We start from the raw sequence: 23,463 nt of genomic DNA, 5'->3' as shown, positions 1-23,463 counted from the left end.
TGAATGGCATATTAAAAACTGTATAGCAAATGGTTTCGCCTTTTGTGGTTTTTTCCAGTCGGTTTTTCGGGGTTGACCGACCAGCGAAACGCAAAATGTAATTTGCGTAAAATGAGTGTGGAATTTCGGGGGGAGAGCTCAGCTAGTTGATGTTTTGTAAAGGAGTGGTTGGTGTTCCAATTTTAACCGAGAGCAATGCACTGTTGGAAATTTTGAAACAAACCTTTTTTATTAAATAACTCGACTAATGAGCTGTATTTATTTATATATTGTTACTTTTTGATTAATAGTAAATATATACCTTTACATCTTTATTAATTTCTTTAGGCCATAAAGAAGAATTCATAATAAATCGCACTAAAAATTTAATTGATAGTAATAGATATCAACTAAATTTTTAGTTGTACAAATAACTTAAGCTTAAAACTATTTCTAAAGTCCCGTATTTCAGATCTAACACAGTTATTTGTATTTAAATGGCTTTTTTACTGTATAAGTAAGTCCCATAATGCATCCATTTTATTTTTATTATTTTTTTTTGCGGTGCACACTAGCCTGCACGCATTTGTCGAGTGCCTGGAGCAATCAATTCCCAAATCGCATTATGCCGCTGCCAGAAGCGAGAGTCCTGAGGAAAATTGCTTGGTGGCTTTTACGTGGGAAAGTGGGGAAAGCGGGGAAAAGCCGGGGAGTATCTGAAGTAGGAGGAGCACCATCGCCACCGCCATCACCATCGCCGCCATCGACATCCTTCACAGCATTTGGCATTTTATGTGCGTCAACATCAGCAAGTCGCCAAGTGCATTGCGTGCCAAATAGTTTACGTGTCAGTGGCGACAAGAGTTCTCGATGGTCTGGAGTTGGGTGGCTAGCAGGATGGGTTCGGAAATTTGTGGCGGTGGTGCATCTGCGATGTTGTGGCATTGTGGCCCCGCCCGTGGCAGATGCATCCCAATCCCAATCCCCACTACTTTATGTCATTTTGTTGCCCGTTTCTAGTCATCTCGGCATTGTCCACACGGCCATTTCCCCCCACGGCCATTCCCCCATGCAAATGCAAGTCCCAAGTACTCGATTCCTCAGATCGAAGACTCTTTATGGACCGACTTTGTTGTGCCCACAAAATCGCAGGCGAACAGCAACAGTTCTTGAATTAAAATGGGAGCTTATTGATTGATTTGACTAGTTTTACTTTACTCGGCCGGGAAATTGCAGTCAAAGTTTAATCGCTGGGAAATATCGATGGTGCTTTCTCAGGCTTTGTTGCTTCTACATTCCCGTTTGAACTAGTTTTGCCTTCAGAATAATCATAAAATGCTCGTATTTACGTATACTTTTCAATCGAAAATCATTCTTAGCCTATGTGGAACGTGAAAAATTTTAACCTCCATTATTGCAATCAGTACATATATTTTAAATTAACTTTAAACGCTTTTAAGACAAGTCAAAATATAGTAAACTCTTATAGGTACAACAGTCTTTTAACAACTTTTTAAACAAAAACCCATGCACGCGACAGCAAAACAAACACGAGGCGTATGCGCAACCTTGAACTTGAGCAAACTTCGGATCAGCTGAAGGCTAATAATAAGCCGCAGGTGGATCGCATCGGTCGGAACCAACGGGGCAGATTTATTTTTAACTACAACTTTAGGGAATGCAGGGGGCTATAAAATGAGATCGAATAACCGATAAGGACAGCAGTCAGCGGCGTAGCTTTCTCTAGAGAACTTTGTTGCTCCGTCAAAAGAAAAATAAATCAACATGAGGTTTACTCTTTTCTTTTTGATTGGTAATTTTTAGGAAGCTCTGTTTTAAACCACTTAAAATAATATAATTTCCTTGCAATTATTCAGCGAGTGTCTTGCTGATCGACTATACGAATTCAACGTTAGAATGTGGTTGCGAGGACCACACCACAACAACATTACCACCACCCTGTGAAGAAATCACAACGACAACCACCACCACAACAACAACCACGACAACTGAAAGGCCAACCACCACAACAACAACCACAACTAAAAAGCCAACCACCACAACAACAACCACAACTAAAAAGCCGACCACCACAACAACAACCACAACTAAAAAGCCAACCACCACAACAACAACAACAACCACAACTAAAAAGCCAACAACAACAACAACCACAACTGAAAAGACAACAACAACAACAACCACAACTGAAAAGACAACCACCACAACAACAACCACAACTAAAATGCCAACCACCACAACGACAACGACAACTAAAAAGCCAACCACCACAACAACAACAACAACTAAAAAGCCAACCACTACAACAACAACCACAACAACCACTACTGCACCTCCCCCAACAACCACAACCACTACACCTCCTCCAACAACCACAACCACTACACCTCCTCCAACAACCACAACCACTACACCTCCTCCAACAACCACAACAACCACGACACCTCGCTCAACAACAACAACGACCGAGAAGACAACGACCAAGAAGACAACCACTACACCTCGCTCAACAATAACAACGACCAGGAAGACAACCACAAAGAAACCCAAGACAACCAAGCCACCCAAGACAACCAAACCACCCAAGACAACCAGACCACCTAAGACAACCACAAAGAAACCCAAGACAACCAAACCACCCAAGACAACCAGGCCACCCAAAACAACAACCACCGAGGCACCGAGAACAACCACCCAGAAGCCCGGATGTGGTTGCAAGCCATGTGGTCCAGGTGGTCAACCGTGCGCCGGATGCCCAGGTCGGGAGAATCTGTGCCAGGACTTGATCGGCCTCCTGAAGAGTCTGGAGAAGAAAGTCAAGCAGTGTGTCTGCGGAGAACCTCAGTGGATGTTGTAGGTCAAAGCACCACCCATAGAAGGAAAAACATTTAACGTTTTAAACGGGAGCGATCGGGTCGAAGGACCACGTACTCAGATCTGTTTATCTTCACCTTATTTGCCTAGTTTTATTGTTATAGATTGAATAAATTTTTACATATAATTACATTTTTTCATTTTAAAATGGTGGTTTTTATAAAGATATGATTATAGTATCCACAAACTTTTATAATTGTAAGCCCCCGGTTTTTTGAAGCCTAAGCAACACCAAATCATTTATTCCGCTTCCTAAAATAACCATTTGTATCCTTATATCTATCCAAGTGTTTCCCACTGTCTCATTTGTCGTTGTATTTCCGTTTCTATTGACATCTTTTGCTCGAACACTTGCCAAAATCCATCATCATTGAATGTCACATCATCATCATCATTGACATCTATTCCATGGATACAGATCCCCGCCCCCTCCAAATCCATCTCTATTCATCTGTCGCCTTCAGTAAGCGTGCACGTTTTATAATTCATTTGCAGTTCCTTCAACAATTTCGTGAATATTTCATTTGGTTTCGTGTGGAACAATTTTTACAGCTCGTTTGTCACTTTCCCACCTTGCACCGCCCATTTCCCCCACATTCCCCCCACATTTCCCCCGCGTTTGCCCATTTTCCACGACTGAGAACCGCATGCAGTCTGCATGAATAATGCAGTGATCCGATCTGTGGGCGGAATCTGTCACAGATACTCCCGGATACCCAGATACTCACCCACTGAACTCCGAACATATGCATACTTATGCATCCGTCAGATACATTTGAATTGACTCGGTTTATTCACCGGCAAGAAGCAAAGACGATTAGCTAATTGACTAATTGTAATTGTATTCATTAGGGGCGAGGGATGTGGTGGATGCAGGTGGTCAGGTATTGGGCATTCATAATCTATCAATTAATTAGAATTCAGCTTGGGTAAGTTGATTGAAGAGCAGGGAATTCCTAGTGCTAAATACGTGATAAAGTCAGCAGTGTCATAAATATATTTTGTGAAGCCTTTTAAAACTAAATATGTATAAGTTGACAGTAGCATGGTTATATGGCATTTATAAAAATATATTTTTTCAGTACTAGTATTCAAGTCATAACTCAAGTTAAAAATCGTCAGCTTGATCTATTCATATCAAATTTTCTCTCTGAGGACTCACCTTTTAATTTGTTGAGGTGATAATGTAATTACCAATTTTCCAATACTGCCTATTTCTGTCTGCTTTGTTCAGTCAGTGTGCTTTTGCAAGACCCAATCCAATCCATTAGGCGACCACCTTCATAAATAAAGTCCCGAGCCTAGGCCTTCCTGGACTTTTCTGCCATATGGAGTCCAGAGCAGGAGCATTCAATCCAGCTCGGATTATTGCGAAGTGCAGCACACTCCTGTGATTTCTGAGCCAATCACAGTGGCAGATGCACATTTCCAGACTCTCGAATGGAGTCGAACCGAGCGGAGCCCCTCTGGCGATTTTACTCCCGTCTCCAATTGCCTTCTCTTAAAACTTTTCATCCTTCTACTAATATTCAACACTTCAAAAAATGAGTAGATTGATTAAGTCAAATAGCAAGGTTGGTAAACAATTTGAAATAAATTTCGTCATACTTTAATTTAGTACTTTTATATAGTTTATTTTTTCAGAGACTTTTCTGAGGAGATACCTTTTCTTAAAGAATTTCTTTATGTCAAAAAACAAATTATTTTGTTCAATAAATTTAAAGTTATTATATTATGATCAAAACATTATTATTTCTATTAACCAAATTCTACATTTTGTAAAATATAACTAAATTAAAAATAAACGTAATCTCTTATATCTGCAAATATTTTGTCAGCTTAAGAAGTTATGGGTATTTTCTACCTTCCAAAATTCGTATGCTCATATTAAAAGAAAACATTTTTGTTCAAGTGCACTTCGCTTTCACAGTGTCGCCTTGATTTTCCCAGAGTCGCCCTCTTACTTTTAATTTCGAATGTTGGCTAAACACAAAGTTTGTCATGGCTTGCCAAAAGGCTTCTCCTTCCTGCAACTTCTTGCCACTTCTCCTGACTTTCCTGCCTCCCCCATCACCGCCTCCATTCGAACTTTCCGGGTTTTTTGGGGGTTTCCGAAAGGGGTTTTCGAGGTGGTTCATGTATAATGCATGTGGCTGCAGAGGACCAAAAACCTCCAGCAAATGTCGATGGCTGTCAACGCAACTTCGATGCGGAGACAATGTAACTCAAAGCTAGACACAATGTTGCCGGCTTCAGGGGCGGGTAACAGGGGGGTGAAAAGGGATAAGGCCCCCTGTGCAACAGAAACTGCAATGACTGAACGATTATGCCAATGGCAGGCCATGTCTAAAGCAAACGATTTGTCACAGTGCCAATGGAGTTGAGTCGAGTTCTCTGGCGGAGTTGAGTTGCGTATTTCTGGGGGAGTTGGTTGTGGGGCATCGGGTTTTATTGCCAATAACAGGGGCTGACGAAGGGCGCAGAGGGGTACCAGAGATGCAGAACCACAAACACTTTACCCCAAAATGCGGCAGAGGGAGAAGTTTCTCCTTGGGCCCTGATCGGCAGCAAAGGGAGCGTACACTTCAGGAAGAAAACATTTAGTTTCAATCACGGAAATCCCCGAATCTCTGCTTTTTTAGGGTACCTATATTTGAAGAACTACATTTTAAGTCGCAATTTAAGGCTGCGTGTTTATAGAATAATTTTAATATTTTTTTATAAACTCTATAAACCCAAAACTAAAACAAGGAAGAACGCTATAGTCGAGTACCTCGACTATCAGATACCCGTTACTCAGCTAAAGGGACCAAAGGAAAATGGAGATATGCAAGCAGCAAATGCGCCACCTACCGGCGGTAGACAGATTTAAGCGTTGTGGGCATTAGAGTGGGCGTGGCAAAGTTTTTTTTTAAATCAATCGATAGGTATTGACGAGACCAATACATTTCAGTTTAAATTTTTTATCTACCATGAAAATTGTGGGCGCCACAGACTTGGGCGGTTTGTGGGCGTTGGAGTGGGCGTGGCATATTCGCGTAATAAACTTGCGCTGCGCTCAAGCCTACGGAATCTAAATCTTAAAACTCGTTTCTCTATCTTTGATATTTTCCGAGATATCCGCGTTCATATTTACGATTTTTTGCAGTTTGTGGGCTTTTTAGGTCAGTCGGTAGGTATTGATGAGAACAATACATTTCAGTTAAAATTTTTGTTCTAGGATCAAAACTGTAGGAGCCACAGTTTTGGGCGGTTTGTGGGCGTTAGAGTGGGCGTGGCACTCTTTTGAAACAAACTTGCGCTGCGCAGGAATCTCAGCAATCTGCATGCCTAATCCCAGTATTGTAGCTCTTATAGTTTCCAAGATCTCAGCGTTCATACGGACAGACGGACAGACGGACAGACGGACAGACGGACAGACGGACAGACGGACAGACGGACAGACGGACAGACGGACAGACGGACATGGCTAGATCGACTCGGCTAGTGATCCTGATCAAGAATATATATACTTTATGGGGTCGGAAACGCTTCCTTCTGCCTGTTACATACTTTCCGACGAATCTAGTATACCCTTTTACTCTACGAGTAACGGGTATAATAAATAAAACATGTGCTAGATTAAATAAATGTTTTTTTATTTTGGGTCTTTAGCTATAAGCTTTAGAGTTAAGGGAAGCTGGCCATAATGAAAACTATTATCACCTAACCGAATCCTCTAATAAGTTTAATTTTTAGCATAAGCTAATTTTCATGTAAGATAAAGTTCCCTTTTTGTGACAGTGCATTCCGCCCAGCGTGTGGGCGGGTTTTTGTTGAGTGGCCAGCCCGCTTCGATTTGAAAACTCCAGCTGCGACAACTGCAGGGGAGTCCTTCGTCCTTCGTCCCGTCCTCCGTCCCTGGCGGCTCCCTGGACTCCCTTTTCCAGCTACTCGAACATGACACCAAGTCCAAAGTCGTTGGCTGTTCATCCTTTTCAGCCCGCTGCCACTCCCACAACTCCAGCCCTTTTCCCTTTCGGTTGTCCTTGCCTTTGCCCAGCTGCAAGTGACAGTAATTGTTTTATTGACATTGATTGACATGGCAGGGGGGTGGAACTGTTCGAGGGGGTTGCGCCACGGAGCAGGCAGCATCCTGTGGAATCAGGAACAGGGATCTGCAGGGGAAGGACGAACAGGAGCCGGAGCAGCCAAGTCAAGCCAAAGACAAACTGCAATGCCAAATGCGAGTTTCAATCCCAATTTTTGTATCTTCCTTCCCGCGCCGAGAGTCCCTTTCACCCACCACTCGGAAAAGCTCAAAAATGAGCAAAAGATTTCAATTTCATTTTGATGGATCGCATTTACCCACCCACTTTTCGGCCCAATGTTCCTCGATTCATGCACTTTTTGGCTTTCCCTTCCTTTGTTTACCCTTGTAAGCTGCTGATTAAACCATGCAATGTTGCAGCTTCTTTTGGCTTTTCCTCCCTTTCCCGCCAGATTTTCCTTCTTCGGCTTTTCCAGCTCCTCCAACAGCTGGTGGAAAAGCAACACATCAATTGCCGGGTGTGCCAGCACAATGAATGTGGTGTGCCATTGTAAGAAAGACAATTGTTTGATTTTCGATATGTTTTTGGAAAGGTGCATTGGAAAAATAAACTTTTGAGTGATGGCAGTCATTTATGGTATACTTAGACATTTTTATGGTCTAACCAATTTCTATTGCTCATGAAAATTAACGCCTTGAAAATTATTTATTTTATTTTAGTATATTGCCAGCCAATATTTTCGGTAATCCATTTTTTGTATTTAAATAATATATTAATAAAAATATGTACTTTGTATTTGTGCCCACTATAAATAATTATAAATATAAAATATAAATATAGTAAAATATTAATATAAATAACTATTTTTAGTGTAGCGGAAACTCTTAGAAATTCTGCCGTTACCGCACTTTTCATTCGGGTGCGGATGCGAATGGGGATGCGAATGCGGATGCGGATTAGTCCTTGTGTAATGCACATCAATCCCGAAGCCAGACCCTGAAAATATTGAGGCAAGGATAACTTGTGCACGCCGCCATCCATTTTCCATTTCCCCTTTCATTTCCATTTGTTGTCATGGCAGCTATGACTTGGCTCCTTGTTTCTCCTCTTGTTTTTCATATTAATTATGAAAGCGCATTTGGTGAACGGGAAATTTATTTGGCTTATATTTCGATTTCGGTTTGTTTTTTTTTTCTCTGCTTAGATTTTCTTCCTTTTTTGCAATATTATTTTTCCTGCCATTTGCGGATACTCAGGGGAGCAAGAGGTCGAATTGGATGTGAAATGTGATGCTTAATTAGTTTTTATGCTGCTGCCGGGTGATTACGGCGATGATCCTGAGATCCCCATGATGACTTCAATGAAAATGGGAAAAATGGTGAGCGGTGTGGGGAAACTAAGTTTCCATGAGGCTGATTCTTTTGGCTTGGCCTTTAAGCGCATTTCAAACCAAGTCATAATGAGTAAAGAATTTTGATTATTTTTACTGTGAATTCAATTCAAATCAATTCAACTCACTTCAATTCAATTAAATTTAATGCTATACTGGAAAACATAACGTAATCACCTGCAACTCAAAAAACTACCAGAAATAACCCGAAGAGAGCCGCAGTTGTAAAACCAACCTTGATCATTTCTAAGGCGAAACTGTGATTTTTTTGCGGATCGTTTGGCTTTTATTGACAATTTCGAATCTACACTGTCGCTTAAAGCCAATCGCCATCATATATTATTAAGATTGTTTTCGACTCATAAATTCATATATTTAGATAATCAAATTTAACTAAGAAATTAGCTTTATGTATAAAAATATCATACCAAGCAAAAGAAGAACACACCCAGATAATCAAATCTTACTAAAGTCAAGCAATTTTCTTTTATTCTATTTATTTATTTTAATCAGCGATTGCTGAGAGCTTTACTTAAAACTCCGATAAAGACTCCTGATTCTACAATATAAGACGCCAGAATAGCAACGAACGATATCTTTGTTTTGATAATTCAGAGAATATTTTATAGATAATAATTTTCAATAAATGACGATCCAGCCACAAACGATACGTAGTCCCCCCTTAATGATGGTCAAACCCTCTTACCTGATTCTGGCTTTTAACGCCTACATATTGGTTGTTCCCGCAGAATTACATACAGGAAATTTCGGTATGTATAGAGGTCAGCGGATGACTCTCAAAGTCAGGACTTTCTGCATCCCAAACCCATTCTTAGATTCCGAGCACACTTGGAGGTAAGTCGAAGCCATTTTCCAGGAATACCTTCGAGGGAGGCTTCTTGACCATTGGGTACCCTGTGTTTGTAGCCGCGTTCAGTATGTCGGGGTTCATCCCGCCTTTGGATCTTAACATCTAGCGCTGAGCTTTATCCTTCCTTTAGTATGCTAATTTATATACCCTGTCAGAGGGTATTAATATAGGGGCTTAAATACGCTCCCCTACATACATATGTATTCGAGTAATGTTAATAAAGGAAAGCCTACTAGTTTTGCTGATGCTCAAATCTTTTTTATATATACACTAATATTTTTGGTGAAACCCAATTTAAGTTATTTCACTTGAGTAATCCTCTTACGGCTTCATCGGGCCACTAGAACCTCGTATTTGTCATACTTGGCTGTGCTTCCTGACACGCAGCAGACCTTTAAGCCGAGAATCAGGGTTCCCGGAAGCTGACCAACAGGCGTGATCGCACGGCAAACGAAAACCAGCTCGTCAATGGTCGAGGTTCCAACGGCTACCAAACCTCTTTCATATTTCCCATCGTGGCTGGTTATCCACTCGAAGGAAGAGTTCCTCGACGTCACCAAGATATCATAGCTTTTCGTACCTTGATAAGCATAGGTTCCATTGTGCCACGTGATCCAACTGGTCTCTGCTACCACATGAACGGGGAAGACCCCACCGTACTTAACGCGTCCTACGTATACGTAATATCCCTTGGTTGAGACGCCTCCCAGTACTGCGTTCGCAGGAACAGACAGCGAGAGGTTTCCAGCCACCCAAGTGTGCTTGGTATCTGAAGTCATTTTCGGTTATATTTAGAGCAAATTCAAAAGGTCTTGCAGCCTGATCAACTCACCATAGTCTATAGCCACCAGAAACAATGCGAATAGAGCCACCACCAAACCTACAACTTTGACCACCTTGAAGTAATAACTGTGATATTTAGAATTTCGCGCTATTTATAAGCAAAATTCTTTATTTACAGAAGTCGATTCAAAGCTATCATATATTAGGCGAACCTTGCCAGCTTTGCAGCCTACATTTTAGCTAGAACTGCTACCGTACGATCTTGTTTATCAGGGTTCTCGTAATCTCGTATCTCCTTTTAATTACTCTCTGTGTGCATATAGTTCGTAATATAGTGATAACATTTATAGTTTCACATTTTCCGAGAAATTTCCCGTAACAACTTAATAAGGGCCTTCTAGTTCTTTTGCTTTCTGTATTCATTTAAATGTAGTAACAGTGTTGTGCAAAAATACCGCCTGACACACACAAGAAGTGCAAAAAGATCTGCAGTCGACAACAACTTTGGAAAACTGATAACGAACGGCAACAGGAAATGTCGAGACCAGGCAACAACAACTGCAGTAAAGGGGGTGGAAAATGGGGGGAGGGGTAACTGAAAACTCTGGTCAAGCTGGAAAAAGGAAAACCAGCCGTGTACACCGGAAGAAACGAAGTATTTCATAAAGTCTTATTTACATTTTTGCTAGGCTAAAGACAATTCTGTACTGTTTACTGAGGACCAATTGTGGGTTTCTATTAATTAATCAATAATCTAATCTAGTATAATTAACAGCTGCAGCCTAGATATAAATATACTACTAGGAAAATAAAATATATTATAAATAACATTACTTTTTCTTTGCCATAGACAATGCTGCAAAGGTTTTGAATAAATATACAAGGCCAATAATTCGTACTCTAAATTCACCTTCCTTCGAATTATTTTTTTCTCTGATTTGGTTCTCTTAGTGTAAAATCCCAGTGGCAACGATAAAGTTGCAGTCTGGTCCGCCATAACTTGAGTGCATAAATCTTGGCCAGGTTTTGTGTGTTGCCTGAAACACCCTCTGTCGAGCCCCTTAACCCCCTGGAGCCCCACACAAGGTGACATCTTTGGTGACTGGCACATTAAAGTAGCCAAAACTCAGCTCCCCTCCACTCCACAATTTCACTTCCACTGACCAGTGTCCAGGGTCCAGACACTGCATAATAAATTGCAGCCGTAGTGTTATAAATATTCGGAGGCCCCTGAGTCCTGATACTCCCCATATTCCATATCGCCCCCTTGTTCTGATTGGGATCTTAGGCAACAATTTCGCACATGAAGATTAAAAGGACAAAACTGAAATGCTGACGCAGCTGATAGAAATGAGAAAACAATAAAAACGTAATGCAGAGACATTTTTATGTCGTGGGGGAACATCGAGGAATGATATATACCCTGTACGGGGGGCACACTTGCAATAAGGCGCACTTCGATTTTAGGATTTGAATTTATATAAATATCTGGTAATAATCTACGCGAAATTTAAATCAGTTTGTTATGCTTGAAATCAAATAACATTTTATCCGGGATGTATTACATTTTTTTTAATGCATAACAAAACATATTTTCGTTTTGAATGCACCTAAGATTTTTTCCCTGTGTCCCAAATACATGTTGCATAGTTTCAGGTGGCCAAAACCTATAAGTGGAAAACAATAATAATGCAGTTGCTGTCGCCTTTTCTCGCCACCCTCCGATTTTCACCAGTTAGTGGACAATCCCATTAAGGGAAAACGGGCTGAGTGGGTGGGGTTTTCCACCGTGCCGCCGAATATGCGGCGACAACAAATTAATGCGATTTATTGCCCCGATAAGAAGGGGACAGCCAGAGGCCTAGGGACTTGGCAGGGAATAAAGCAGGGTGTCAAGGGTGCGTCCCCTTTTTACCAACTCCGCGTCGTGTGTGGGCTTGTCCGGAATGCGATAGATAAGGTGAGCCCCCTAAGACCCACCGTTACCACGCAATTTTCCATGCAAAAATTTGTCCCCTGGAAATTTACGATGCTCCGCATGCAATGCAGCCGAATAAAAAATGAATATATATAGCCATGGCCCAACCCCAGACCATCCTTAACCCCTCCAGTTCGCAGATAAGCCGACTTACTTACCATTTAATTAGGGCCTCAATGAGCATTAGGGTGAAAATGCGCCAAAAGCAACTTGAGGCACGCCCCCTGTCTGGCCCATCAAAATGCTTTTTAATTAAATCCCAAAGTGGGAAAAACAGCAGTGAAACAGGAAAACTCTCGCCGCCAAATGATGTGTGAGAAGTCGATAGAGAGCGACGGCGGGCGTTAAATCACAATGGCAAACAGGAAGTCATGGAAAAAATAAAAGTTCCGCTGGCTGAGGGGGAGGGGGACTTTTTTCCCAAAAAACGTAAGGGGTGCATGTAAAACGCTGCGGAAAACTCAAGGCTGGAAAATCTTGTGTGAAAATTTGTTGAGCGTGCAAGCTTGCTATTTCGTTGGGGGTTTCGGTCTGGGATTCGTCTGGTCCAGGGGCAATAATTGCATGAAATGCCCAGAAAAATATTTCTGCTGAGAGCCGCACAAATCGTTTTTACACAGTGAGAAAATGTGGTAAATCTGTGTGAAAACAAAAGGTAATAGGTCAAAAGAAGCTAAAAATTTTTCACATAACAACTTGTATTCCATTCTTTGCTAACGTTTTTTTGTTTTGTAAAGCTGAAATAATATATGATTCACTACAATTAGTAGGAAAAGGGTTGTTCAATACGACAGGGTTCTAAAAGGTTAGCCTTAAAAACGTTAAGGATTTCAAAAGCAAAATAAAAAATTCCTGGAAAGGTCTTTTATGCATTTAATTTTCAGTTTTGTGCAGACAATTATATTCTAAGTGTAATTTCTAGCTTTTTTTTATTTTTGTGTCTAACTATTCACAATATTGTCGTTTAATTAGGGTTTTCTACATTCCTTAGTTTCAGTAGTAATTTGTTCTATTTCTCTCTGTGCAGAGGAAGGGTGTGATAGAGGTTGTCTGGTTACTGGTTGTCTGGTTACTGGTAACTGGTCCCGTGCCAGACGCTAAGCTGCCAGTAAATCACAACCGAGAGCCGCTGTTAAAACACGATCCGGCCCCGGAAAACTCGGAAAACTCCGTTGGTGGTTGCTTTGGCTTGGTTTGGTTTTTGGTTAGGTTATTGGGTTCTTGGGTCTTCAGCCTTTTCTTTTTTTCTGCTCGGCAGCAGTCGGTGGTTGCAACAGCCGCTGGCAGGACACGTGCAACACCCGGATTCCAAGGAGAGGGGGGTGAAAACATAGGATATGGGGCGACTGACTGACAGAAGCCCTTGCATCCGCAGGAACTCAAAGCCGGAGGCATTTTCCTAGTAACTGACACTCCCCACAAGATTTGATTATAGGCGAAGGTCGGGGAGGCTGCGAAACTCCTTCGAAGCTCGTTAAGTGCGTCCAAAAGAGATTCGTTCCCGAGGGTTCACTTTTCGAACCCACAATACATAACAGCTACTTCCCACCTGCCCTTTGCCTATTCAATTTTCTTGCCCTTTTCATAATCACAATATAGCCTAATATGATTGGGTTATTCATAGTTATTCTTGGAGGGCTGAACGCTTTTAAAAATGTTTACTAAAATTAAAAAAACAGCACATTTCTATCAAGTAATACTAAGAATTTGAGTTTCGATTTTGTTGTGAAGACTTTGAAAGGGGAAGAAACTTATTCAAATGCCTGATAAAAGCTTAACATTTTTAATAATAACAAACAAATTAGTGTATGCCTTTTTAAGTGAGATCGTCACCCAAAAATACTTCTGAGTGATTTTAAAGTAATGATTAATACTCCGCATATTAAAAGCCCATTAGATATGAATACTGTCAAAACATAACCACATTATTAAAAAAATTAACCCACTAATGGGTTTTTAATATGCGGAGTATTAATCATTGATTACTTATTTGCCCCTTAAACATAACAAACAGTTTCGAATTTGCTCACCGACTACAATGTTTAAAAAATCATTCGCTTTTGTTTGGATTTTTCTTATCTTTTCAATGGCCACCCAAGTAAAATGACATATGAATATAACATATAGTATTTGTTCTTATCTCACACTTGTGTCATCAGATCCGTGCAGCTTTTGAGTTTACAAACATTAAGTGCACTTCGGTGGACTCCTCGTTTTCCACTTTTGAATACTGCCTTCTGAAGTCTGTGAATCGAACCTACAAGTATGGATCTCTGAAAGTGAACTTACATCAGTTGCCAGTTGACAAAGTAAAGGTATGCAGATGAACGTACATTTTCATAAACAGATTATACGATTTCCCATTGTACTTACAGTTAAATCTGGCTCTCTATAAACGCTTGAATGGTTACAAACCATTTCTGTACAACATCACAATCGATGCTTGCAAATTCATTGTAAATCGAAATTCTTCTCCAGTGGCCGCGTTTATTTACAATCTTTTCAGTCCCTATTCCAATATGAACCATCCTTGTCCTTACAATGTGAGTCCCCACAAAATAAATACCATTTACGATTTAATTGTTCGATCTTTTCAGCATGACGTCATAGTGGATAAGGCACCCACATCGCATCTCAACCAACAATTGACGAATGTGTTGCCATTTCCCAAGGGCGATTACGGATTTTTTAGCATTTGGTATGCCAAGGGGATTAAGCGGGCCTACGTCAATGTTTACGGGACCTTATCGTAGTTGCTTGGTAGACTTCCCAAGTATTTCTAAAAACATCAAGGAGCTGAACAATAACATTTTCTTCGATTCGTTTTCTATTTTAATCTTGCTTTAATATTTTATAACTTCCTACATAATAGGGATAAGCGAATGTAACTCAGATGGCGGCTTTTCCCCATTCCGATAGGTCACCCTCATAGGTCGGTCCTATTGCGTATGTCCACGCCCGTTTCCTCGAAATAGTCGCCGTCCTCGTTATCGGTGTCGCACAATGGTTCAGTTATGCTATTTCTCCTCCGATGTTTCCTCAGACTCTGGAATGCCTTTTTGAAACTCACGGCCTTCTCGGTAGTAGATCTCGCTCTACTGAGTGGTATTATCCAGCGCTGGGCGACATTGGCCAGTACTATCACTAGGACTAAGCCGACGAGCATGTACAGGACTATTAAAGCTGGATTCGGGGAACTGTCGCTCGTGTCCATGTGACCAGCGATTTCCTTCGGATCAACCTTCCAAGTAATGCGCTTCCTCGTCTTCTCGGTTGTGCCGATCACTGGGGGATAATATTAAAAATATATTATGTTGGACATTATATCGTATCATAGTTTCTGGGAAAAGTAAAGTTGATCATAAGATCTGATTATATAATGCATTTTACATCCCTTTACAGCTAAAATCGTTCTTAAGTCTCAATAAATGTATTTGTCTTCTTACTTTAAAATTCTTGCAAGTTACAAAGTCCTGACAGAGTATTCATATAATAAAGAACACTTAATAACTTTTCCCTATTATTTTGGTGTTTAACACTGGTGGATTTCATACCAGAGAAGCAATATTCTTACCTGCGATCTTTGGGGTACTTAAAGTTGGAGGTGTCGTTGTTGTTATTTTAGTGGTTGTTGTCATATACTTTTTGGTTGCGGCTGTGGTTTTTTGTGTTGTTGTTATAGCCTTAGTTGTTTTAGTTGTAAATACTTTTGCAGTGGTTGTTGTTCTTGGCGTTGTTGAACTCTTTGTTGTTAGCTTTGGTGTTGTTGAAGTCGTTGTTGTTGAAGTTCTTCGCGTTGTCGGGGTTTTGGTGGTTGTTGTGGTGGTTGTGCTCTTTGTGGATGTGCGTGGCTTTGGTGTTGTTGTCGTTGTCGAAGTGGTTGTCCTCTTTGTTGTAGTTGTGGTCGTTGTTGTTTTCGCCGTCGTTGTGTCTGGCTTCTTTGTGGTGGTAGTTGTAGTAGTGGGTGTTGTTTGTGGTGCTGGTGAACTCAGATCATCGAAGGGCATTGTGTCCATATCTTTCTGGCACTCATCTAAATAGTTGAGACAGCAAGTACTCTCCGATAGACATCCCTCGTCACAACCACAACCCATGACGAAACCGTTTTCGGTGATTTGGACACCTGGATCCGGAGATCCACAGCGACCCGTGCAGTTCAACATGTCGAAGACAAAACGCTCTTCGCCGCTGGTTATCGTTGGTGGCGGTGGCTCCGTGGTGGTCGTAAACCCATTCACCCCGCAATCGCTCCCCGTCATCAGCTTCACGTCGTCGATGGCGATGTCCCCGAACTTGGACCTCGCATCCGTGGCCGAGAAGATCACCTGAAAGTCCTCCTGCATTTCGTCGATGGTGATTGTATGCTCCAGCCACCGGGTTCCCTGGGGACCAGTCATCTCGAATTTGCTTGAGCTGAGGAGTAAGGCAGGGAATAGATGTGGTATTAACAAGAAAAAGAGTAAATCGATAATTTGCAGAAATAGTTTTCAGTTTAAAAAATATCGAATGGATCAATCTTTGAAACAAAGAACAAGAATTTGTATTTAAAACATCAAAGTACTTCAATCATATTTAGAACATTTTTGAATAACCTAGATTTCATTCATGAAAATAAATTCATTCTGAATACGAAATAATGATAAAACGCTGGAAACAATGTTCCCGTCTTTATCGCGTTGCTTGTGCCGCCTTATCGAATTGTTCATCCGCTGCGGCAAAACTCACTTGGCCCTGAACCTGTTCCACATGTCGATCATCGTCATCGAGACGGGTTTTACGGACACCACCAGACTTTCCACGCCGCTCCCGTACATGAAGTAATGGAACCGGAAGCAGCAGGCGGTCTTCAGGCTGAGTTCTCTGGGATAGATCGGGGACATCAGGTGGTAGCTCCCGAAAGCCCCCAGCTGGCTCTCCATGCGCATATAGTGTCCGCCGGATCGGCTGCCGAAGGTGTGATCGTGGTGCGGACCCGTATTCACGGAGTGGAACTCGGACATCGCGCTGACCCGCCTCCAGGGTTGCCGGTAGTGCGACTCCGCCTCCCAGCCGCACTGATCCTCGCTCTCGAAGTCGCAGGAGTGGTCGCCCGTGTGGTTGCTCCTCCGACAGAATCCCAACTGGGTGCTCCACCTGAATCCATCGCAGAAGGCTGTGCGACTTCCAACCAGCACATAGCCTTCGAAGCACATGATTTCCGCCTTCAAGGGGTTCTTTTCAATGTGTCCGTGTTCAGGAATATCGAGCTCCCCGCATCCTCTTTCTAAGTAAGGGAACATGTCAACATATCAATTTAGAATTTGTGCAGAAGTCGACCAATTCTGTTTAACTTAATGATTGAACTTGTTTTCTTTTTTTACTGTTGCTTTTATATGGAACAGAAAGTGTCGTACTGCCTAAAATTATGTATTTATATATGTACTTTATTTATTTCTGTTTTACTTCCTTGTGCTACAAGGACTTTCTTAAAAATTTATGCACTAGTCACAAAATTAAATTTTTTTTTGGCACTCGACGTAAAGAAATTAAACTACTCTTCACTTTTTTTTATTTTAAAGAGTATTAATCAAACTCTATTTATTCCTTATATTAATAAATAAAATTGGTTTTGGTATATTTTTTTAATTAGTTCCACTCACTGGCACAAAAGGGCTTTTCCCCACGCAAAAGACCACTTTGATCGCAGGCTTTAATAATAACTCCTTGCGGAGAATAGCCGCGATCACACCTGATTCTTACATAACCCCGCGCTCTATAGTTCACTGTGGCATGTTGCAAATCTAAAATTCGTTCACAGCGTCCATTTGCGCGATCTGTGCTGTATATCAACAGAACCAGAAAAACCAGAACACAGAAAAATTCCATTATAAGGGATACGAAGCTTTTGCTGGACATGTAACTTCGGATGCTGAAAAAAGACTGAGCGACGATCGATGCTCGACTTTTTCTCGAGTCGAGGTTTATAAAGTCAGCGTTACGAAGAGGGGTCTCCAAATGATAAGTTCCGGATCAACCGCAAAACAATGAAAGCCCTGCGAACTCTCTTTCAAGCTATTGTAGATAAACACTTAATCATTCTCAAGTCACTACAAGCTGGTTGTTTTACACATACAAGAAAATAATTTCACCAGCAATAAACATTTTTGTACCGCCTATTCTACTTGCGATTAGAACATAAAAAACACATCGTCTGTATTTTTGCAATCCATTTATTTTAATTGGATGCCTTTAAGTTTAACAGTTTTGTAATCTAAGGTTCCTTAAGACGCCTTGATAAAACAGAAAAGCTGGCATTACCTATAACCTGAAGTCAATTTGTAAGGTATTTTATTCAACATTTGTTAGATAGTAGTTCCTACAATTTAAGTAATTTTGTTACCTTCGCGTACCGCAAATACCAAGTAATAAACAAAGCTTTGTCACATATATGAAATATATATTTCCCCACCCTTTTGAGCTATTTGTACCACGTTTTCAGATGCTATTCTTTTTTGTGGGGTCGTCAATGACTTCGTATACTCGGTGGTTTCGGTAGGGGCTTTCGGTGGCTTAGGAGATCTACTCTGTCCTTTCGTGAACTCCACTTCACCCTAAGTAAGTTCTTTTTTAGGTTGTTAAAAATAAATTAACCTTAACTGAAACACTGAGTCATCACTTTAATAATATTTTAATATATACAGAACTCAAAACCAAATTAATGTCATATAAATTATTGCTTGTTTTTGATCATATTCTTCGCGAAAGTTCGATTTCTAAATTTCGGGCTTAATTTTATAAAAGTTGGCATGCGGTTTTTTGTTTAAAGCGTTTTATATAAAGAACCTAGATACTTTTCAAATATCCTTACATGCCCAAAATAATATTTCCCCCCTCAGAAGACCTGTTGTGCAATCGTCAGATGAAAATTTACTTTTTTAAAGGGCGTATCCGTCATAGCACTTGAACTTTTGAGGAACCACATGCTATTACCTACGTTCCATATTCCAAAAATGCAGGTTCTAAACAGTATTGGTTGGCCTTTCCAAAGTGATTAATAATAGCTGCAGCCAGAGCCCAGAAAATTAAATAACTGTTGAAACAAGTTCACTTCCGGAATTGTAGATTGATAGATTAGGGCACTATACAATGATATATATATATTTTTAATCATCGCGAAATGTTTTTTTGATACTATATACTTAAAAGTTTCGTTCTCTCAAATTAAAAAGGACAAATATTCTAAGAAGCTAGAAGTACTTAATTACCATTTATATTGTTTTAATTTTTACTTTTTACTTTACTTTGAATTTTTTTAATATCATTTATAGCCATTATGCTGACTCGGTGACTTCGGTTTTCGTCAAACTCTCTCATTGGTAAATTTCACATCGTCGATGCCAATGTCTCCACCTAGAGAACTGGGATCCGCGACCGTGAAGACCACCTGAAAGTCAGTTTCCATCTCACTAATGTGGATTGAATGGCTTTGCCAGTTGGCGCCTTGATTGCCAGATACAATGAGCTTGGTGGTGCTGAAGCATTTAAATTAGTTTACATTAATAAAAAGAAGGCCCGGCTTATCAACCTACTCTGCCCTGAAAGTCTTCCACATATCTTCGGCTGGCATTGAACCGGGCTTCACTGAGACCGTAAGGTTCTTCACTCCCGTTCCGAACATATAGAGTTGGAACTGAAACCGCAAGGAGTGGCCCGAGGTGAGGTTCCTGGGAAAGATCGGCGACATGAAGTGGTAGGTCCTGAAGGCATGCACCTGCGATTGCAGGCGGATAAAGTGTCCTTGGACGTCGCTCTGGAAGGTGTGATCCTGTTGGAGGCAATTCTTCTTTTGGAAATCAGCTGCAGCCCTGATCCGCTGCCATGGTTGTGGTATGGCCTTGCTGGCCTTCCAACCGCACAGATCCTCCCTCTCGAAGTCGCAGGAATAGTCACCCGTATGATTTTGCATCTGGCAGGTTCCCAACGGAAGGATCCACTGCGATCCATTGCAGTATGTCACCGAATTTCCACTGAGAATAAAATTCTCATCGCAAGTGATGACTGCCTTTAAGCCTCCTGGAGCGGTGGATATCTTTCCGTTCTCCGGTTTTTCAAAACCTTCGCATCCCGCCTCTGAATGAAAAATGAGAGTAGTTTGCACCTAGTTAAAATACCTACACCACTCACTGGCACAGAATCTCTTCAGAATGTTTCCGCTGCCGAGGTGCCAAGTTTTGCCCTGCATGATATATCCCCGATCGCACTCGAACTCGATATAGTCACCCCCGTACCAACTGGATGACTCAGTAACTTTTCCATTGGCCAACTTTATTTCGAGGTCACAGCTTGCGATTGCTTGGGCCACCTTCAATAATAGAAATATCGTTATTGTCCAGAAATAACCTGGAAATTCCATTGTGCTTGTGCAAATTTAGAAGCCAAGTAGCAACTGAACCCAGCGAAGCTGTTGTAGAAACATGTTCACCACAGGAAGTGAATAATACACACACTGCTAAAAAAAAAGTAGTTAGTCCAAGGATTTCATATTCATTTTAAAGATTTTTTGATATATTTTTCATCCACTGCGCCTTTTATCTACTTTATATATGAAAATATTTAATTGAGCAATTCTAGTTAAATTAAAGATTTAAAAATTTGAATTTAATGTGAAATTGATTCTATGACGGTAAATATATTGAGTTAAATATTTTCGAATATTATGTTTTTGTATTAGTTTAAATATTTAATTCAAAATTTTAAATTCAATACGCACACATTTATTTTTAATACTCCATTTTTTATCAGTGCACTTTCTTATCTTACTTAAATTGTATTCTACAGAAATGTCCGAAATTGTTATTTTTGTGTACACAAGTACAGGGTGTCTTAACTTGTGTTCCAAACTTGACTGAGCTATTGCAAAGTGTTTAGGCTTTCAAGTTGATGGTAAAATGTAATTGTAATATTATAGCTGACCATCGTTTCTCATAATGTACGAGTCGATACACTAATTTATTTTAATTTTAAAAAAATAAAGCACCTAAAAACGTATAATATTTTTAAATTTCATAAATTTTATTACTTTTTGTTAATCCCTGGTAAAAAAATAATTTGTTGCTCAAGTTTTAAAGACGATCATTCCACATTCTGCTCTTCAAAAAAAAAATATATAACAACCCGTATTCGTCTTTTTTATCGCGCTTTGAAGCTTAAGGCCCTTATCAATATATAAATTCATAAAATAAGATTCGTTTAAGTTATTGGCATGAAATTTTCACGTAAAAACCAAACAAGAAATACTTTTTTGTACTGTTGTCGTTAGTGTTTGACCCGCCGCTAGAATTACTCCCAGCGACAATAGAGGTATGTTTATTTTTAAATTGGTTATCAGAGTAAAGGGTATCTGATATATTGTTCTGAAACCCTCTTCAACCAAATACCCGCTGCGCCTCTGCCTATGCATGAAAAATTCAAAAAGGAAATGTTGTGTATGTATACCTATGTGTATATATTTAAATATATTTTTTTTTAGACGAACACATTACAATTTCGAGATTTCATATTTTCAAAAGCCTTCACTGTACACACTTGATAATTATTTTCTATATGCTAATTAGATTTAAAGTTTATAGGTGTCTCACTTATAAAGAAGTGTAAGAATAGCGCAAATAAGCAAGGCCAGGTTATATTTTCCCCATGAACTTGAACTATTAGATCTATTTGGGAGACTTGCTTCTGATAATCGGCGTGTAGTGGTTTCAAAAGGAGCTTCCGGTGATACTCTGTTGTAGGTTTCAGTTGGAGAATTGCCAATTTTATTTACTGCAGTTCTCTGTACATCTGCTTTTTTTCAGTCTGATTATAAATTCGAGTTGAAGGAGTGGTCCTTTTTTCTAATGTTTTTTTAGTCCTTTAGTCCTCTTAAACACTCGAACGTTCTGTTGGTTGTTTTCAGAATTATCTTTCAATAAAGTTATAGTTGTCGTTTTGTCGTTTCCGGGTGAAGAATGGCCACTGGCTTCAATAGTAGGTGCTTGCGGAAACTGTCGGTTATTTTCAGGCGCAGTCTTTTCTGAAGTTACATTTCTTGATTCGTTAAAAGTTTTAGATAAAGAATATTCATCGGTCGAATTAGTTTTTCCTACCAGGGGTTTTAAACATTCGAACGCTCTGTTCGTTGTTTTCAGGATTATCTTTCACTAAAGTTTTAGTTGTCGTTTGGTCGTTTCCGGGTGAAGAATGTCTAATGGTTTTAATATAATTATATAATATATTTTCAGGCGCAGTCTTTTCTGAAGTAACAGTTGTGGATCCTTTTTTTGTCTCAGACACATAATTCTGTGTTTTTTCTTTTTTTTCAGCCTGAGTTATAAGTGTAGTGTTAGAGGTTTCCGGTAGCTGTGCTGTGTGTGGAGCATTTCCATCGGAGGTTTTTATTTTTGATGAAGAGTGTCCACTGTTTCCATTAGTTGAAGCCCCCGGTAACTGTTGGTTACTTTCCGGTGCAGCATTTTCTGAAGTTACAACTGTTGCTTTTTTAGAAGTTTTAGCCGAAGAAGTCTCTTCCTTATAGACTTCAGGTAAAGAGAGGCCACTGCTCACATTAGTTGAAGCTCCCGGTAAATGTTGGTTACTTTCCGGCGCAGCATTTTCTGAAGTTACAACTGTTAGTTTGTTATAGGTTTCGGTCGAAAAACTGCCCGTCCCATCAGTTGATGTTCCCGGATCCGGAGTGCTATTTGTATTAGTAGAACTCTCTAACTCTTCGTTTTTTTCAGTTGCAGATACAGAAGTCTCTTCCTTATAGACTTCAGGTGAAGAGAGGCCACTGCTCACATTAGTTGAAGCCCCCGGTAACTGTTGGTTACTTTCCGTTGCAGCATTTTCTGAAGTTACAACTGTTGCTTTTTTAGAAGTTTCAGCCGAAGAAGTCTCTTCCTTATAGACTTTAGGTAAAGAGAGGCCACTGCTCACATTAGTTGAAGCCCCCGTTAACTGTTGGTTACTTTCCGTTGCAGCATTTTCTGAAGTTACAACTTTTGCTTTTTTAGAAGTTTCAGCCGAAGAAGTCTCTTCCTTATAGACTTCAGGTAAAGAGAGACCACTGCTCACATTAGTTGAAGCCCTCGGTACCTGTTGGTTACTTTCCGGCGCAGCATTTTCTGAAGTTACAACTGTTAGTTTGTTATAGGTTTCGGTCGAAAAACTGCCCGTCCCATCAGTTGATGTTCCCGGATCCGGAGTGCTATTTGTATTAGTAGAACTCTCTAACTCTTCGTTTTTTTCAGTTGCAGATACAGAAGTCTCTTCCTTATAGACTACAGGTAAAGAGAGGCCACTGCTCACATTAGTTGAAGCCCTCCGTACCTGTTGGTTACTTTCCGGCGCAGCATTTTCTGAAGTTACAACTGTTGCTTTTTTATAAGTTTCAGCCGAAGAACTGCCTTCCCCATCAGTTGAAGTTGTATCGTTTGTTTTAGTTGGAGTTGAGTTTTTGCCACTGGTCCCATCCAGTAAATCTATTTTTGTTTCTTGTTGAGAATTGCCAGTCGACCCTGCA

At 40.3% G+C, this 23,463-nt stretch overlaps 5 protein-coding genes across 5 annotated transcripts; 2 read left to right on the top strand and 3 right to left on the bottom strand.

Annotated features, from left to right (window-relative positions):
- The first annotated feature begins 2,224 nt into the window (after positions 1-2,224).
- On the top strand, positions 2,225-2,857 carry LOC119547567 (salivary glue protein Sgs-3-like). The gene has a single exon (XM_037854468.1). It carries the CDS (start codon positions 2,225-2,227, stop codon positions 2,855-2,857), a length of 633 nt encoding a protein of 210 aa, XP_037710396.1.
- A 6,638-nt stretch (positions 2,858-9,495) lies between these two features.
- Positions 9,496-12,111, bottom strand: LOC119547565. The gene is made up of 3 exons (XM_037854466.1): positions 12,086-12,111; positions 9,999-10,075; positions 9,496-9,935 (listed from the first exon to the last, which is right to left on the bottom strand). The coding sequence occupies exons 1-3, from the start codon at positions 12,109-12,111 to the stop codon at positions 9,496-9,498; spliced, it is 543 nt and encodes a 180-aa protein (XP_037710394.1).
- Positions 12,112-14,013: 1,902 nt separating this feature from the next.
- On the top strand, positions 14,014-14,680 carry LOC119547564. The gene is made up of 4 exons (XM_037854465.1): positions 14,014-14,025; positions 14,087-14,242; positions 14,303-14,470; positions 14,525-14,680. Exons 1-4 carry the CDS (start codon positions 14,014-14,016, stop codon positions 14,678-14,680), a joined length of 492 nt encoding a protein of 163 aa, XP_037710393.1.
- A 66-nt stretch (positions 14,681-14,746) lies between these two features.
- LOC119548123 lies at positions 14,747-17,841 on the bottom strand. The gene is made up of 4 exons (XM_037855219.1): positions 17,567-17,841; positions 16,653-17,190; positions 15,502-16,340; positions 14,747-15,212 (listed from the first exon to the last, which is right to left on the bottom strand). The coding sequence occupies exons 1-4, from the start codon at positions 17,820-17,822 to the stop codon at positions 14,854-14,856; spliced, it is 1,992 nt and encodes a 663-aa protein (XP_037711147.1). The 5' UTR covers positions 17,823-17,841; the 3' UTR covers positions 14,747-14,853.
- A 1,425-nt stretch (positions 17,842-19,266) lies between these two features.
- Positions 19,267-20,382, bottom strand: LOC119547563 (MAM and LDL-receptor class A domain-containing protein 1). The gene is made up of 4 exons (XM_037854464.1): positions 20,359-20,382; positions 20,091-20,268; positions 19,496-20,036; positions 19,267-19,438 (listed from the first exon to the last, which is right to left on the bottom strand). The coding sequence occupies exons 1-4, from the start codon at positions 20,380-20,382 to the stop codon at positions 19,267-19,269; spliced, it is 915 nt and encodes a 304-aa protein (XP_037710392.1).
- Between the last annotated feature and the right edge of the window lie 3,081 nt (positions 20,383-23,463).

The sequence above is a fragment of the Drosophila subpulchrella genome, chromosome 2L (assembly GCF_014743375.2).
Source record: "Drosophila subpulchrella strain 33 F10 #4 breed RU33 chromosome 2L, RU_Dsub_v1.1 Primary Assembly, whole genome shotgun sequence".
Taxonomy (NCBI): Eukaryota; Metazoa; Arthropoda; class Insecta; order Diptera; family Drosophilidae; genus Drosophila; species Drosophila subpulchrella.
Note: the sequence above shows the minus strand (reverse complement) of the source record. Positions and strands in the feature narration are given on the sequence as shown.

What these genes read in the sequence shown, in the direction of transcription:
- LOC119547567 (XM_037854468.1), top strand. Translation starts at nt 2,225, where the DNA reads ATGCCAACCACCACAACGACAACGACAACTAAAAAGCCAACCACCACA.
- LOC119547565 (XM_037854466.1), bottom strand. Translation starts at nt 12,111, where the DNA reads ATGCTCATTGAGGCCCTAATTAAATG. An exon ending in ATTGAGGCCCTAATTAAATG is followed by an intron (nt 10,076 to 12,085) that starts GTAAGTAAGTCG and finishes TAAATATCACAG; the next exon opens with TTATTACTTCAAGGTGGTCA. An exon ending in TCTGGTGGCTATAGACTATG is followed by an intron (nt 9,936 to 9,998) that starts GTGAGTTGATCA and finishes AAATGACTTCAG; the next exon opens with ATACCAAGCACACTTGGGTG.
- LOC119547564 (XM_037854465.1), top strand. An exon ending in TGCCAGTTGACAAAGTAAAG is followed by an intron (nt 14,243 to 14,302) that starts GTATGCAGATGA and finishes TTGTACTTACAG; the next exon opens with TTAAATCTGGCTCTCTATAA. An exon ending in ACCATCCTTGTCCTTACAAT is followed by an intron (nt 14,471 to 14,524) that starts GTGAGTCCCCAC and finishes CGATCTTTTCAG; the next exon opens with CATGACGTCATAGTGGATAA.
- LOC119548123 (XM_037855219.1), bottom strand. Translation starts at nt 17,822, where the DNA reads ATGTCCAGCAAAAGCTTCGTATCCCTTATAATGGAATTTTTCTGTGTT. An exon ending in GGAAAAGCCCTTTTGTGCCA is followed by an intron (nt 17,191 to 17,566) that starts GTGAGTGGAACT and finishes TCCCTTACTTAG; the next exon opens with AAAGAGGATGCGGGGAGCTC. An exon ending in AAGTACCCCAAAGATCGCAG is followed by an intron (nt 15,213 to 15,501) that starts GTAAGAATATTG and finishes ATTATCCCCCAG; the next exon opens with TGATCGGCACAACCGAGAAG.
- LOC119547563 (XM_037854464.1), bottom strand. Translation starts at nt 20,382, where the DNA reads ATGTTTCTACAACAGCTTCGCTGG. An exon ending in TCTGAAGAGATTCTGTGCCA is followed by an intron (nt 20,037 to 20,090) that starts GTGAGTGGTGTA and finishes TTTTTCATTCAG; the next exon opens with AGGCGGGATGCGAAGGTTTT. An exon ending in TGGAAGACTTTCAGGGCAGA is followed by an intron (nt 19,439 to 19,495) that starts GTAGGTTGATAA and finishes TAAATGCTTCAG; the next exon opens with CACCACCAAGCTCATTGTAT.